Source organism: Ascaphus truei, chromosome 12, assembly GCF_040206685.1.
Source record: "Ascaphus truei isolate aAscTru1 chromosome 12, aAscTru1.hap1, whole genome shotgun sequence".
Classification (NCBI taxonomy): domain Eukaryota; kingdom Metazoa; phylum Chordata; class Amphibia; order Anura; family Ascaphidae; genus Ascaphus; species Ascaphus truei.
Genome location: NC_134494.1, coordinates 39,191,945 through 39,205,175, shown reverse-complemented (window position 1 = coordinate 39,205,175; position 13,231 = coordinate 39,191,945). Strand labels below are relative to the sequence as shown.

Here is a 13,231-nt window from a genome sequence, read left to right as displayed (position 1 = left end):
CTTCGGACTGACACTACCAGTGAGGAATGGGTAGAAGATAACTTCCTGTGGACTGATAGTTCCATGGCGTGTGTGGACGATCTGCTATGTTGGTATAGTGAGGGAGTTACTCTCTTTCACAGGCTGATTATCTAAGGCTGTGTGTGGAATCGTTATTTGTTTGATTGACCTAACGCATAGATAAAACCCTTGGCCGTGCAATGAGACTATTTGAACCGTTAGGCAGTGATTATACCTAAAATCGCCCGGCGCGACGCCGCACGGCTGAAAAACAAAGCACATCAATCCTACGTAACCAAACATAGCTATCGCGACGGGCGCGCAGCGCCGAACTGCAGGGCGGCAGACTGGAGAGGAGACGGAGGAATTTGTTCTTGGCAGGCGATAGCCGCGTCACGTGACCGGTTCAGCCAATGAGGCCGAACCGCTCAAGACCACACCTCCGCCACGCCTCCCTGTCTCCTCCGGCTGCCTCCTGCCTGCAGTTCAACTTGCCGCTTTGCCTCGATCGCAGCGGTGACGTCACCGCAACGCGCTGCCGCCCAGCAACTCCTGTATAATCGTAGCCTTAATTAATAAATGGTAGGGTTTTTTTTTTTTGTAAATTAGGATTTTTGACGATAGAGTTTAGTTTTCATCATTAAATTACATACACATGTTGTCAGTCTGTCGTGATAATTGATCATAGAAAATACTTTACCTTTCGGGCAATCCTTTCAATAATGACTTTAGCGACTGGAATAATGGGTCCCCCTTCAGGATCGTAAAAGGGGCTTTGAGGATGATCCAGGCTGGTCAGCGGTCTGATTTTATCTTGAGGTATTGTAGGCTTGTTGGAGGACTAAGAAAGAACAGTTACAAAAATATTAATTACACATCATCAGGATTTATTAATGCTACAGACCAAGCAATATCCTACATGTGAGTTTTTTTTTAAAATAAATTAGTTTTGTACTAAAAGAAAATACTTGTAGCATTTAAAATAAGAACAACTGTGAATAACATTTTTAATGTATTATAATGTAAAAGCATTTTTTGTTTCTATAGCAAACGTTTTCAAAGTCACAGCCCTGCCCTCTCTCTAGCAGTGCACCAATTGTATCTAGTGACTGCCTGGTCACATGATCTTCCCCACAGAACTTTGCATCTTTGGTCCTCTTCTGCTGCACTGACAGCCATTTAGTGAACCCCTGAGCTAAATCTTCGCCGATCGATCACAGGAGAACGGATCGATCGGCAGCTTAGCTAATTATTTATCATTGTGTGGATTGTATTGATGCACATATTAAAGGGCGGGGGGGTGGGGGGGGACGGCAGCTTGGACTTTTGCTTTACCTAACACACATGGTTAGTTACAGTGGACATTGCTACAAGCAATAACCTACCCATACAGTATACTGACAGCTTGAAAGAAATGGAAGCTTATGGTTGCTTGTGGCAAAATAGGTTGAGTAGAGTAAGGTCTGTAATATAGTGCGCGCTGGTGTGTGTGCGGACGCACGGTGCTGCGCGTGCACGTGGCGCACACGTTTAGTTTGTATGTTGCGAGCAGTGCCGCGCACAGCTAGGGGGCGTGGCTCTGATGTCCCAGCATTAGGCCGCGCTGTGATTGGCTCGCGGCGTCACTAGACGCGCAGCAGCGCGCAAATACAAATTTCTTGTATTTGCTCTGATCTGCCGCCCCACCGCTCACGCCCTACCTCGTGCGCCCGTCTCGACTGTATCAACGTCAACCTCCCACAGTCGATTATCATTGACGCGCGTGCGCACGGTAGCGCATGCGTGAGCACTATATTACAGACCTAAGAATCAGTGAGGGAATCTAGAGTGACTTATGATTATTATAATGTGGTTCAGTGTAGCAACATCTTCAGAGAGGGGGGTATGTCATTTTCTGGTTCTCATACTAGTTCTCCCACCTTGCAGCCATCTAGCATGAGCATTGCAGACCCTAGTAAGTGAACTTCCACAGTCTTTGTGGATTGTGCAGGGTGCTGAAAAGGGAGCCATGTGATCTATGCTATTGACACCCTTATATGGCTGTTGAGGAGCATGTTTGCATGGCTAGTTATGTTTGCACTGTCCCAGATACTACAATGTATGGTGTTATAAGCCAGGGGTGCTCAACTCCAGTCATCAAGCCCCAACCACCCCCCTCCCCCAAACTCCAACAGGTCAGGTTTTCAGGATACCCCAGCTTCAGCACAGGTGGCTCAATCAGATTGAGCCACCTGTGCTGAAGCGGGGACTGATTGAGCCAACTGTGCTGAAGCTGGGATATGCTGAAAACCTGCCCTGTTGGCTGGGCTTGAGGACAGGAGTTCAGCACCACTGCTATAAGCACGTATTACATTAAATAGGATGGACCATGTGGTCCTTTCAGACTCTAGTCAAATTTAGTGTATACCGATAATAAGTATATAGATAAAAAGCAGGCAGGTGAAACCTAGACGTAATTACTTTTATTAATATATGATCACGAGGGCGTTAATCTGATTAAAACATTCACCATATACAAATAAAATGCAATGTTTATATACATTTAATGCAATGTTTATCTTAGCATGGCATCAGAGAGGAAACTCAGGAGACATTCGATAACTCTTTCACGTCTGTTGTAGCAGCGGTTCTGCAATGTTACATGTTACATGTGCAAATCATACAAATAATTCATTCATACTGTGCCTTATATAGTCTGCTGACATTTGATGATTTTAGTCTGGATCCCGTTATGCACTAATTTATTACAACCTTAACCTCTTGGTTTAAGGATTCCTCTCATTATTAAAAAATAAATAATTGTTAACACCCCCACAATTAATGTAAAACCATTTCAGTGCGTCGGCTTGCAAGGCGTTCTCTCATAAATTCGGAACTGCCTGTATAAACGACATTGAAATTGTGACATTGGCCACAAGGGGGCAGAATATACACATGACAAACCTTGGGATGACTTTAGCCATCCATAAATATTGTGTATTAGACTACAGCTAAAGTTATATTTTCATTCTTTTTAAAAAGCTTGAGTGACTATAGAGCCATAACAACGGTTAGCGGATATTTAATGAACGCATGCAGATAGGAATAAGCAGTTAGCAAGCGTTGCAACATTTCAGATTTTAGCTATGGTTGTACTGTATAAAAACGTCATTATTAAGAGCGCTCATGGGCACGTGGCAAACTTTTTAAATTTATTTTTTAAGTCTCTGCTTACTCATCATTTCTGCAATCTCAGCACCATGGGTTTTTTTTTCTGTTTGTTTTTATAACGCACCCATTCATTTTGCAGACAATGGTAAGAAATAACAGCAAGCACTATGTCTGCCCATCTGCAGCAACATGTGGCCAAAAACCGTGTTTACTTCAATCCCAAACAAGAGTTCATTCCAGGTAAAGAGTTTTCTGAATCAACGACGCGCTGTACGCTTCAGATTGTGCATTGATTTTAATTTGTAATCCTTGCTTTTACATAGAAAAGAACATCGATTGTATATAATCATATTATGCAGTGTTTGCACAGTAGCAGCACTCCAACATAAACTTTAGCAATATGAATACACAGATTCTATTCTTCCTGAGAAACACTTTCAAACTCGTACAAAGCTCTGGGTTTGGTGACATTCTCTTCCATCCTTAACATTCGGGATGCACATTGATACCCTGACATCTTAAACCTATGCCAAACTAGGTGTACTATATAGGATCAAATCCTCATTAGGTCTGCTGGTCAGAAAGCGTATACAGTAGCAGAGCAGATGCTAATGCCAATTATAGACTATGGGGACATAGTATACGGCTCGGCACCTCAAACCCACCGTAGCAAACTTGATACCATCTACAACTCAATATGCCGGTTTGTTCTCCAATGCAACAACACCATACATCACTGCAAAATGCTCAAAGAACTAGATTGGTCATCACTCGAGTTTAGGTGCAAAGTTCACCTTTCCTGTCTTGCCTTCAAATACTTTCTGGGCAAGCTACCCATCTATCTGAACAAGCTCCTCACCCCTACCACATGCAGCACTTATCATCTGAGATCTGACTCCAAAAGACTGTTCATGGTCCCAATGTTCAGCAAAGTATCCGGCCGCTCCTCCTTCTCTTACTGTACACCCCAAAACTGGAACAGTCTACCGGAGACTCTCACATCCGCCACCAGTTTAAGTTCTTTCAAAACTAAAGCTGTCTCACATTTTAATCTGGTCTGTAACTGCTACATACGCCCATAATATATAGTATCTTAACTGTGCATGCAATGTCTTGTACATAATGTACTATATAACCCTTTTCACTTAATGTAACTGTATTTGTAACCATGTATGTCATTATAACTCTGTGCCAAGGACATACATGAAAACGAGAGGCAACTCTCAATGTATTACTTCCTGGTAAAACATTTTATAAATAAATAATCTTTATCCAAGTAATGCTACTGGATGCAAAGAAGGAGGATATGGAGAAAGACACTGACTCGGATAACCATGACCCTGAGTTTGAACCAGGGTGAACCTGGTTCAGTTCCCGGTGTCGTCTCCTTGTGACCTTGGGCAAGTTACTTTATCTCCCTTTGCCTCAGGCACCAAAATCATAGATTGTAAGCTCCTTTGGGCAGGAACTGTATCTGTGACCATCCTATGTGCTGCGTACCGCTCGCTGTACTGTAATTGTGACGCGCTTTGGGTCCCATTGGGAGAAAATTGCTGTATGAAATAAAGCACCTTGTTGTGTGAAACGCGTTGGAGGGTTTATACCCCCTTGTTTGCTATGTCTGACTGACAATAAATCTATTTTTTACTTTATTACACCTGTGTCCCTGGGCAGTGCGCTGCTTTGTGCATTTTTTTTTGCATTTTCTTGGATTGTATGAAATAAAGTTATTATTATTTATTAGTCATACAAGCCCTTAAACATTTATTTTTTTAAATGACTTTAATAAGCACATTTTCTGTGGGGCGACAGCATAATTTGAGTTAATTTTCAAAAGCTAAACTTCCGCCTACAGTATTCACAAACCTTGCTTGTAAAAACACTTGTTTTGCAAGTGAAAGTATAACTATTGAAGATGCATAAGGTCGAACCAGAGATCGCCTGTTCCTTTAAAAGATGAATGGGATTCGGGGCGGACAATATTACATTAAAAAAACAAAACAATACTAGGAGTAATGGATCACTTCACCAGGTGATACACTCATGAATCGTCTGAACGCCAATGTTGTAGTTCAGCTAAATGCCATGAATCTTGTCAGGAATCCACTCCTGGGTTTGGCTGGAGCCCTTCCATCCGGAGCTTTGCAGGTTCCAGACAATCTATTCCCTGCTTCTGCAATCACCTGCCTCCTGCTGCCTCCTGTGCAGCTCTGGCCTGATTGGCCTCCCGTGCTATTTAGTGCCTGCCCCGCCCTCAGGAAGTTGCTGGACATAGACTTTGCAATCCAAGTTGCAAGTGACTGTGCTTGTCACAGACTCCGTGTTTGGCCTGCTAGGCCTCCTTGTGCCTGGTATCCTGCTTCCAGTCCCCTGCTTCACAAGGCCTTCTTGTTTAGCAGCCCCGGCGCTGCTTCCCTTGTTCCTGGCAGACTTCGCTGCCGCGCTGAAGCGGCTACGCTGGTGCCCCCAGTGTTTCCTGTGGCGTGTCTGTACCCCTGGTTCCTGTGGCCTTCCTGTTGGCAGTTCCTGTTTCCCAGTGGTCTCCACCACTCTCGGCTGTACCCGGCTAGGGGGTGCCGTTTTGTGCTGAAGCACTGGATTCTGCAGTTCCTGTTCCCATTGGTCTTTGCACCTCTCCCGCCAGCCCTGACCTCTGCCTGTTCCCTGGATTTTGCAACTCTGCCACCAGCCCTGAACCCTGCTTCCATACCGACTACGGATACTCTTACAGAATACCCTGGGTTGTGGTCGGTGTATTTGCCTGCGGGTCCACCTCCTGATTTGAGACGAGCGTCACAAGAACAAAAACAAGAGAACAAAGTCCCAAATTATCCATGCCTCAGAGTTTTTTGGGGGGAGTATGACAAAGTATATAAACGTCAAAGTAATCCTTTTAGTTGTTTAGAGGACATAAGGGCTGTACACGTGAGTTTGTTGAAATGTTCTGTGAACAGTATGCTCATATATAGGGGTATATATTTAATGCCCGGATCTGGGGGTAATAAAACCAACTACTGCCTGTGAGAGCAGTTATGGCTTGTCTCTCCTCCTATTATACAGGCTATTTACCCTAGAGCATCATGGGTATACATATATCTTCATCTTCATTCACATGACAAAGTACTATTGCAGCGCAAAACGCGTCGGAGTATTCCTGCCACCTTCTAATGTTGTCAGCCTCCTAATAAAATGTATTTTTAACCATATGTGGTTTGCTTAGCCCCAGTTTTTTGCACGTGCTGTGCTCTGCTTTTTGCTCCATCATTGGATTCTTTCTTACTAATGGGTTAAAGCAGCAAAACATGTACAGTAGCACTGCACTATTTTTTTATTTGTTATTATTACAGGAGACGACAGAGGAGGCCAATGCTACATCCATCATGACAGAAATACACAGTAAAATACTTATATATTCTCTTGAAAAAGGGTCATTTAGTTTAACCCTTTGGCCAAAGCGTTGTAAGCTTGCGAGCCACGACAAGGCAGACACCCATTCGCAAGTCCTAACACTACCAGATAAAATACTAATATACCTCTATTAGGATTAAAATTCTCATTTACCTCTATTAGGAGGGAGAAAGACCACATTGGATCTATATCATTATATTATTACAGGATTTAAATGGGGGCGGGGGGGGGGTTGTCGGGAGCTGAGCTGTGTTACTTTCAGCTTCGGAGACCCCCTGCTTCCAGAGATATTTACCTCTATAGGGGCTGCCGGTATATCTGCAGCCAGAGTTCTTGTTGGCCTAACGAAATGGCGGCTTACATGTCCCAAGTCACGTGGGCCAATAGGAAGCTGTGACGTCATCTGTTGATACTACAGAGTTAGGTATCTCTAAAAATCAGGGAATCGCTTGAAGCTGAAATGAATGGGGTGCAGCTCCGGCCGGAGACCCCCGGCCTCAATCCTCTCATTTAAACAAAATGCTACCTGTTTGCTGCTTTAAGTTAGCAAGTTTGGTCATTGCCTCTCTCTGTAGCTCCTGTTTGCAAAGAGGAGGAGTTTAGGTCCCAGGGTATAAAAGCAAAGTCCCTCTTAAAGGTCTGGCAGTGTCTAATATCCTCAGAGGTGGACCAGGGACGGGACAGTAGCCATAAGCAGTACCCCCATGAGGTAGCCAAAGGCAAGCTATCCAGAACACTACATGGAAACAAAAAAAGAACAGCGCAAAAAAACCATTGTGTAGTATATTTAAAAAAATTATTTATAGTATAAAGGTGAGTATTGCACGTACATCAACAATAAGGGTTAATAGCATGACATGTTAGGGACATGTTACCACTCTGTAGGTACAGCAGGATTCAGACACCGGTTGCAGGACGTTCACCCTCAGAATGCTGGTGTATGATTCCAAAGTAAGCAGCTCAGCGTTGGGGAACCTTCCCACACCGTCACGGAGCTCTCAGCAGGGTTAATCGCCACGCTGCTTCCGGGTTACTCCACGCCGGCGTGTGACGTCATCAGGCGGCGTCTCTATGCTGGTCGCGTCTTTGATGCGTCACTGTCTCACATTCAGCAGTCCAGCGGCACACAGAGTCCCAAACACGTCCCGTAGCAGAACAAATGTACGATTTAAAACCGCAATGGGGATACAAAAATATATGAATGAAGGAACGCGCCCCTTCCTTCATTCATATATTTTTGTATCCCCATTGCGGTTTTAAATCGTACATTTGTTCTGCTACGGGACGTGTTTGGGACTCTGTGTGCCGCTGGACTGCTGAATGTGAGACAGTGACGCATCAAAGACGCGACCAGCATAGAGACGCCGCCTGATGACGTCACACGCCGGCGTGGAGTAACCCGGAAGCAGCGTGGCGATTAACCCTGCTGAGAGCTCCGTGACGGTGTGGGAAGGTTCCCCAACGCTGAGCTGCTTACTTTGGAATCATACACCAGCATTCTGAGGGTGAACGTCCTGCAACCGGTGTCTGAATCCTGCTGTACCTACAGAGTGGTAACATGTCCCTAACATGTCATGCTATTAACCCTTATTGTTGATGTACGTGCAATACTCACCTTTATACTATAAATAATTTTTTTAAATATACTACACAATGGTTTTTTTGCGCTGTTCTTTTTTTGTTTCCATGTAGCCTTGGTGTTTGAGCCATTCCCACAGACCAGCTGCACAAAACCTCACCCATAAAGGTTGTATTGTATATTTTATACATACCTTTATATGTAAATCACTTTTCCTATCACAATCACTTATGAGCGCAAGTCCTGTTTTTGTTTTCATCCAGAACACTAGCCGTACTTTGGGTGGAGGAGAGGACCAGTAAGTAATTGAGTGTCCTCAAGGAGATAGGTTCCCATTACTTCAACCTACTAAAGGGTCACCCTAGTCCAAGCTCTGGTGGAAGACTTGTCTCCGGAAACCACCCTGTTGTGTGAAGTTTATGGTTTGCTATGAGACTACTGATTGCTGTGAAGTTAATGTTAACTCCTGTTATTTTTCAAGTCTCTGCAATTGTCAATTTGATTTTTATATTTAGAAGTCCTCGCTCTCACCCTTCCAAAAAAAAACCCAGTGGTCTAGTGGTCACAGGCCCTGACTACCATCAATATCACCAGAGTACAGATTGCCCACCAAAAACCTTTGTTGAATAGTCCGGTTCAATAGATGGATCTCTGACCAGGTTGGCTACATGTACAGTATACTGTATATCAAAGTGTCTATTGACCAACTAGCCGGCTCTATAACCTTCTCCCTTATTTAGCTGCCAATGATTTTCTCCGTGATTGCTGAGTTTGGGTGATATGTGACACTTTAAATCTATATTCATACAACATCCAAACCCTGAAATAGGGCTATTGGAGGAAAGGAGAGAGATCCCACATCCCAGATCACTCTTCCTCTCCAACAAAAGCCCGGTTTCAGGATCCGGAATACATGTGAATTCACAGGGACGGCCACCCAGATGTCGCTAAAAACATTCGCGGATTTCAACCCTGTTGCCCAAAAAAAGTTTGCGCCTCTATAATTAACAGTACGTCTTACGCGTACCGGCTTAAACGCATAGCACCACAAGTGTTAAGAAACGCGACGCTTGTGTGAGAGAGAATGAATGGCGAGCTCCTTTGAAGGGGATGCAAGAAAAAGGGCTAGATGTGAAATAAAAGACATTAAGGTTCTTCGGTTATTCCATTTCATCACGGTACAGAGAGGCGCCACCTTTCCTAGTCCCTCCAGGAGGCTTTTAACGGCCCGCGATGACACGCTTTCTATGCATTATTGAATATATACACCTAAATATTGAATGTTTTCATAGAAATAGAAAGGGGGTCGGTGCCCTCTTCATGCAAAGCCAGTAATAATTGTTGGGGATGTATCACGTGAGCTGTGGATGCTTTATTCTGCATTGTGCACCGCTGCATGCCAGACTTTCTTTCCCTGTAATATCTTTTATCATTTATTGTTTGCAGCGAACTTCCAAGCTCCCCAACCCTAACCCCCGGGGCTCTGTCCACCGGCTGCAACGAGTAACAGGACAGGCTTCTGGCACCCCAGAGTTATTGCAGTATGTGTATTTGATACTACAGCACAGGGGCGGCCAAGTCCAGACCTCAAGGACAACCAGCAGAACAGGTTTTAAGGATATCCTGCTTCAGCACAGGTGGCTCACTCAGTGGCTCACTGAGTGAGCCACCTATGCTGAAGCAGGGAAACCCTTAAAACCTGATCTGCTGCTGGCCAGGGCTGCCACCGCTCTGCATTTGACCCGGAGACTACGGGTTTACCTGTGAGCTCTCCAGGGCGTGGCCAAGGCTCTTACCTTCTCCGAAAGCGGCACCAACCGGCGGCATCTCCCCCCTTCGGGGGTCACCGTCAACATGACTCTGCGACGTCAAATGCTGGTGCGTTGCCGTGACAACGGGACGGCACTCGACGCCCCGAGGTGTCGCGTTGTCGTGGCAACGGGCCCGTCCCGCTGTCACAGCAACTTGCCACCGCACCGTCACGTGACGTCCCGTTGTCATGGCAACACGCCAGCATTTTACCAGAGAAGGTAAGAGAAGTAAATATATAAATAAAATTAATACATTTTAAAAATGACATTTAATTGCAAGAAGTCTCCGCGTTAGCATGCAATAGAAGGGGGCAACCCAGCTGCTGGCTCTGGAGTTCGCCACCCGCCCCCCCCCCCCCTGCTATAGCACCTATTGCATATTTCCATACATGTTTCCTTATTGCTACTTTTCTTTTGCAATTATGTAAGCTCCTTCCCTAATTTATTTTTCTGTGTCTGAAGTGGATTACAGGGCTTTGATATGTAGGTGGCTGGAACACGCTGCAAAAGGCTGCACGCTGCAGATAAATCAGGCTGGAAGAGTTTTCGTTTTTTTTTATGTAACATTTTAAGGGGATATTTTTTTCCCAGAATCACGACATTAGATATAAAACGCCGTAATAACATTTGACAACCGGAACGACATTTACTTTATATATCAAAATTCCAAGCACGCTTCCCTTCTAAAAGGCGCTGCAGTTTAACCAAATAAGCGTCCATATAATTCAGCTATTTATTTCTGAGACGCGATGACCCAGTTCTGTTTCTCTGGTTACACGTTGAATGATCACCGTTTCCGTGATGATGTACAAAGTACTGTACAGTAGGAAATAACATGCTCTCACGTTGATATTAAAGCCGTATTTTGTGCAGCAAGGAACATTAGCATGGATCAGTCTATGAACTCAAAGTGTAGACAATCACCAAAATAGAAATATTCAATGAATAACACCATGTCACATCTGCCACATTTCTACATTTAAAAAGAAATAATGCGCTAGGCCGACCTGTTCTTTCTAAACGCAGAAACTTCAGGGGATCCATTATTTCAATAATGAGGAGGAAGAGCTCAGTGAGTAAAGACGCTGACTGTCAAGAGTGACCCTGAGTGTGAAGCAGGGGAACCTGGTGCAATTCCAGGTGTCGGCTCCTTGTGACCTTGGGCAGTCACTTTATCTCCCTGTGCCTCATGCAGCAAACACATAGATTGTAAGCTCCACGGGGCAGGGACTGTGTCTGTAACATTCCTATGTTCTGCGTACTGCGCGCTGCACTGTAACATTCCTATGTGCTGCGCGCTATACTGTAACATTCCTATGTGCTGCGCGCTACAGTATACTGTAACATTCCTATGTGCTGCGTACTGCGCGCTATACTGTAACATTCCTATGTGCTGCGTACCGCGTGCTATACTGTAACATTCCTATGTGCTGCGTACTGCGTGCTATACTGTAACATTCCTATGTTCTGCGTACTGTGCGCTATACTGTAACATTCCTATGTTCTGCGTACTGCGCGCTATACTGTAACATTCCTATGTTCTGCGTACTGCGCGCTATACTGTATCATTCCTATGTGCTGCGTATTGCGTGCTATACTGTATCATTCCTATGTGCTGCGTACTGCGTGCTACACTGTAACATTCCTATGTGCTGCGTACTGCGCGCTATACTGTAACATTCCTATGTGCTGCGTACCGCGCGCTATACTGTAACATTCCTATGTGCTGCGTACTGCGCGCTATACTGTAACATTCCTATGCGCTGCGTACTGCGTGCTATACTGTAACATTCCTATGTGCTGCGTACTGCGCGCTATACTGTAGCATTCCTATGTGCTACGTACTGCGCGCTATACTGTAACATTCCTATGTGCTGCGTACTGCGTGCTATACTGTAACATTCCTATGTGCTGCATACTGCGCGCTATACTGTAACATTCCTATGTGCTGCGTACTGCGTGCTATACTGTAACATTCCTATGTGCTGCGTACTGCGTGCTACACTGTAACATTCCTATGTGCTGCGTACTGCGTGCTATACTGTAACATTCCTATGTGCTGCGTACCGCGTGCTATACTGTATCATTCCTATGTTCTGCGTACTGCGTGCTATACTGTAACATTCCTATGTGCTGCGTACTGCGTGCTATACTGTAACATTCCTATGTGCTGCGTACTGCGTGCTATACTGTAACATTCCTATGTGCTGCGTACCGCGCGCTATACTGTAACATTCCTATGTGCTGCGTACTGCGTGCTATACTGTATCATTCCTATGTGCTGCGTACTGTGTGCTATACTGTAACATTCCTATGTGCTGCGTACTGCGTGCAATACTGTAACATTCCTATGTGCTGCGTACTGTGTGCTATACTGTAACATTCCTATGTGCTGCGTACTGCGTGCTATACTGTAACATTCCTATGTGCTGCGTACTGCGTGCTATACTGTAACATTCCTATGTGCTGCGTACCGCGCGCTATACTGTAACATTCCTATGTGCTGCGTACTGCGTGCTATACTGTATCATTCCTATGTGCTGCTTACTGCGTGCTATACTGTAACATTCCTATGTGCTGCGTACTGTGTGCTATACTGTAACATTCCTATGTGCTGCGTACTGCGTGCTATACTGTATCATTCCTATGTGCTGCTTACTGCGTGCTATACTGTAACATTCCTATGTGCTGCGTACTGTGTGCTATACTGTAACATTCCTATGTGCTGCGTACTGCGTGCTATACTGTAACATTCCTATGTGCTGCGTACTGCGCGCTATGCTGTAACATTCCTATGTGCTGCGTACTGCGTGCTATACTGTAACATTCCTATGTGCTGCGTACTGCGTGCTATACTGTAACATTCCTATGTGCTGCGTACTGCGTGCTATACTGTAACATTCCTATGTGCTGCGTACTGTGTGCTATACTGTAACATTCCTATGTGCTGCGTACTGCGTGCTATACTGTATCATTCCTATGTGCTGCTTACTGCGTGCTATACTGTAACATTCCTATGTGCTGCGTACTGCGTGCTATACTGTAACATTCCTATGTGCTGCGTACTGCACGCTATACTGTATCATTCCTATGTGCTGCGTACTGCGTGCTATACTGTAACATTCCTATGTGCTGCGTACTGCGTGCTATACTGTATCATTCCTATGTGCTGCATACCGCGCGCTATACTGTAACATTCCTATGTGCGGCTTACTGCGTGCTATACTGTAACATTCCTATGTGCTGCGTACTGCGTGCTATACTGTAACATTCCTATGTGCTG

General features: G+C 44.9%; 1 protein-coding gene across 1 annotated transcript in view; it reads right to left on the bottom strand.

Annotated features, from left to right (window-relative positions):
- SPON1 (spondin 1) overlaps nucleotides 1-13,231 on the bottom strand; it is a 211,336-nt gene that overhangs the window by 22,840 nt on the left and 175,265 nt on the right. The window contains exon 9 of the mRNA XM_075567377.1: nucleotides 701-841. Within this exon, the coding sequence (XP_075423492.1) occupies nucleotides 701-841 (141 nt within the window). The remainder of the gene's footprint in view (nucleotides 1-700; nucleotides 842-13,231) is intronic.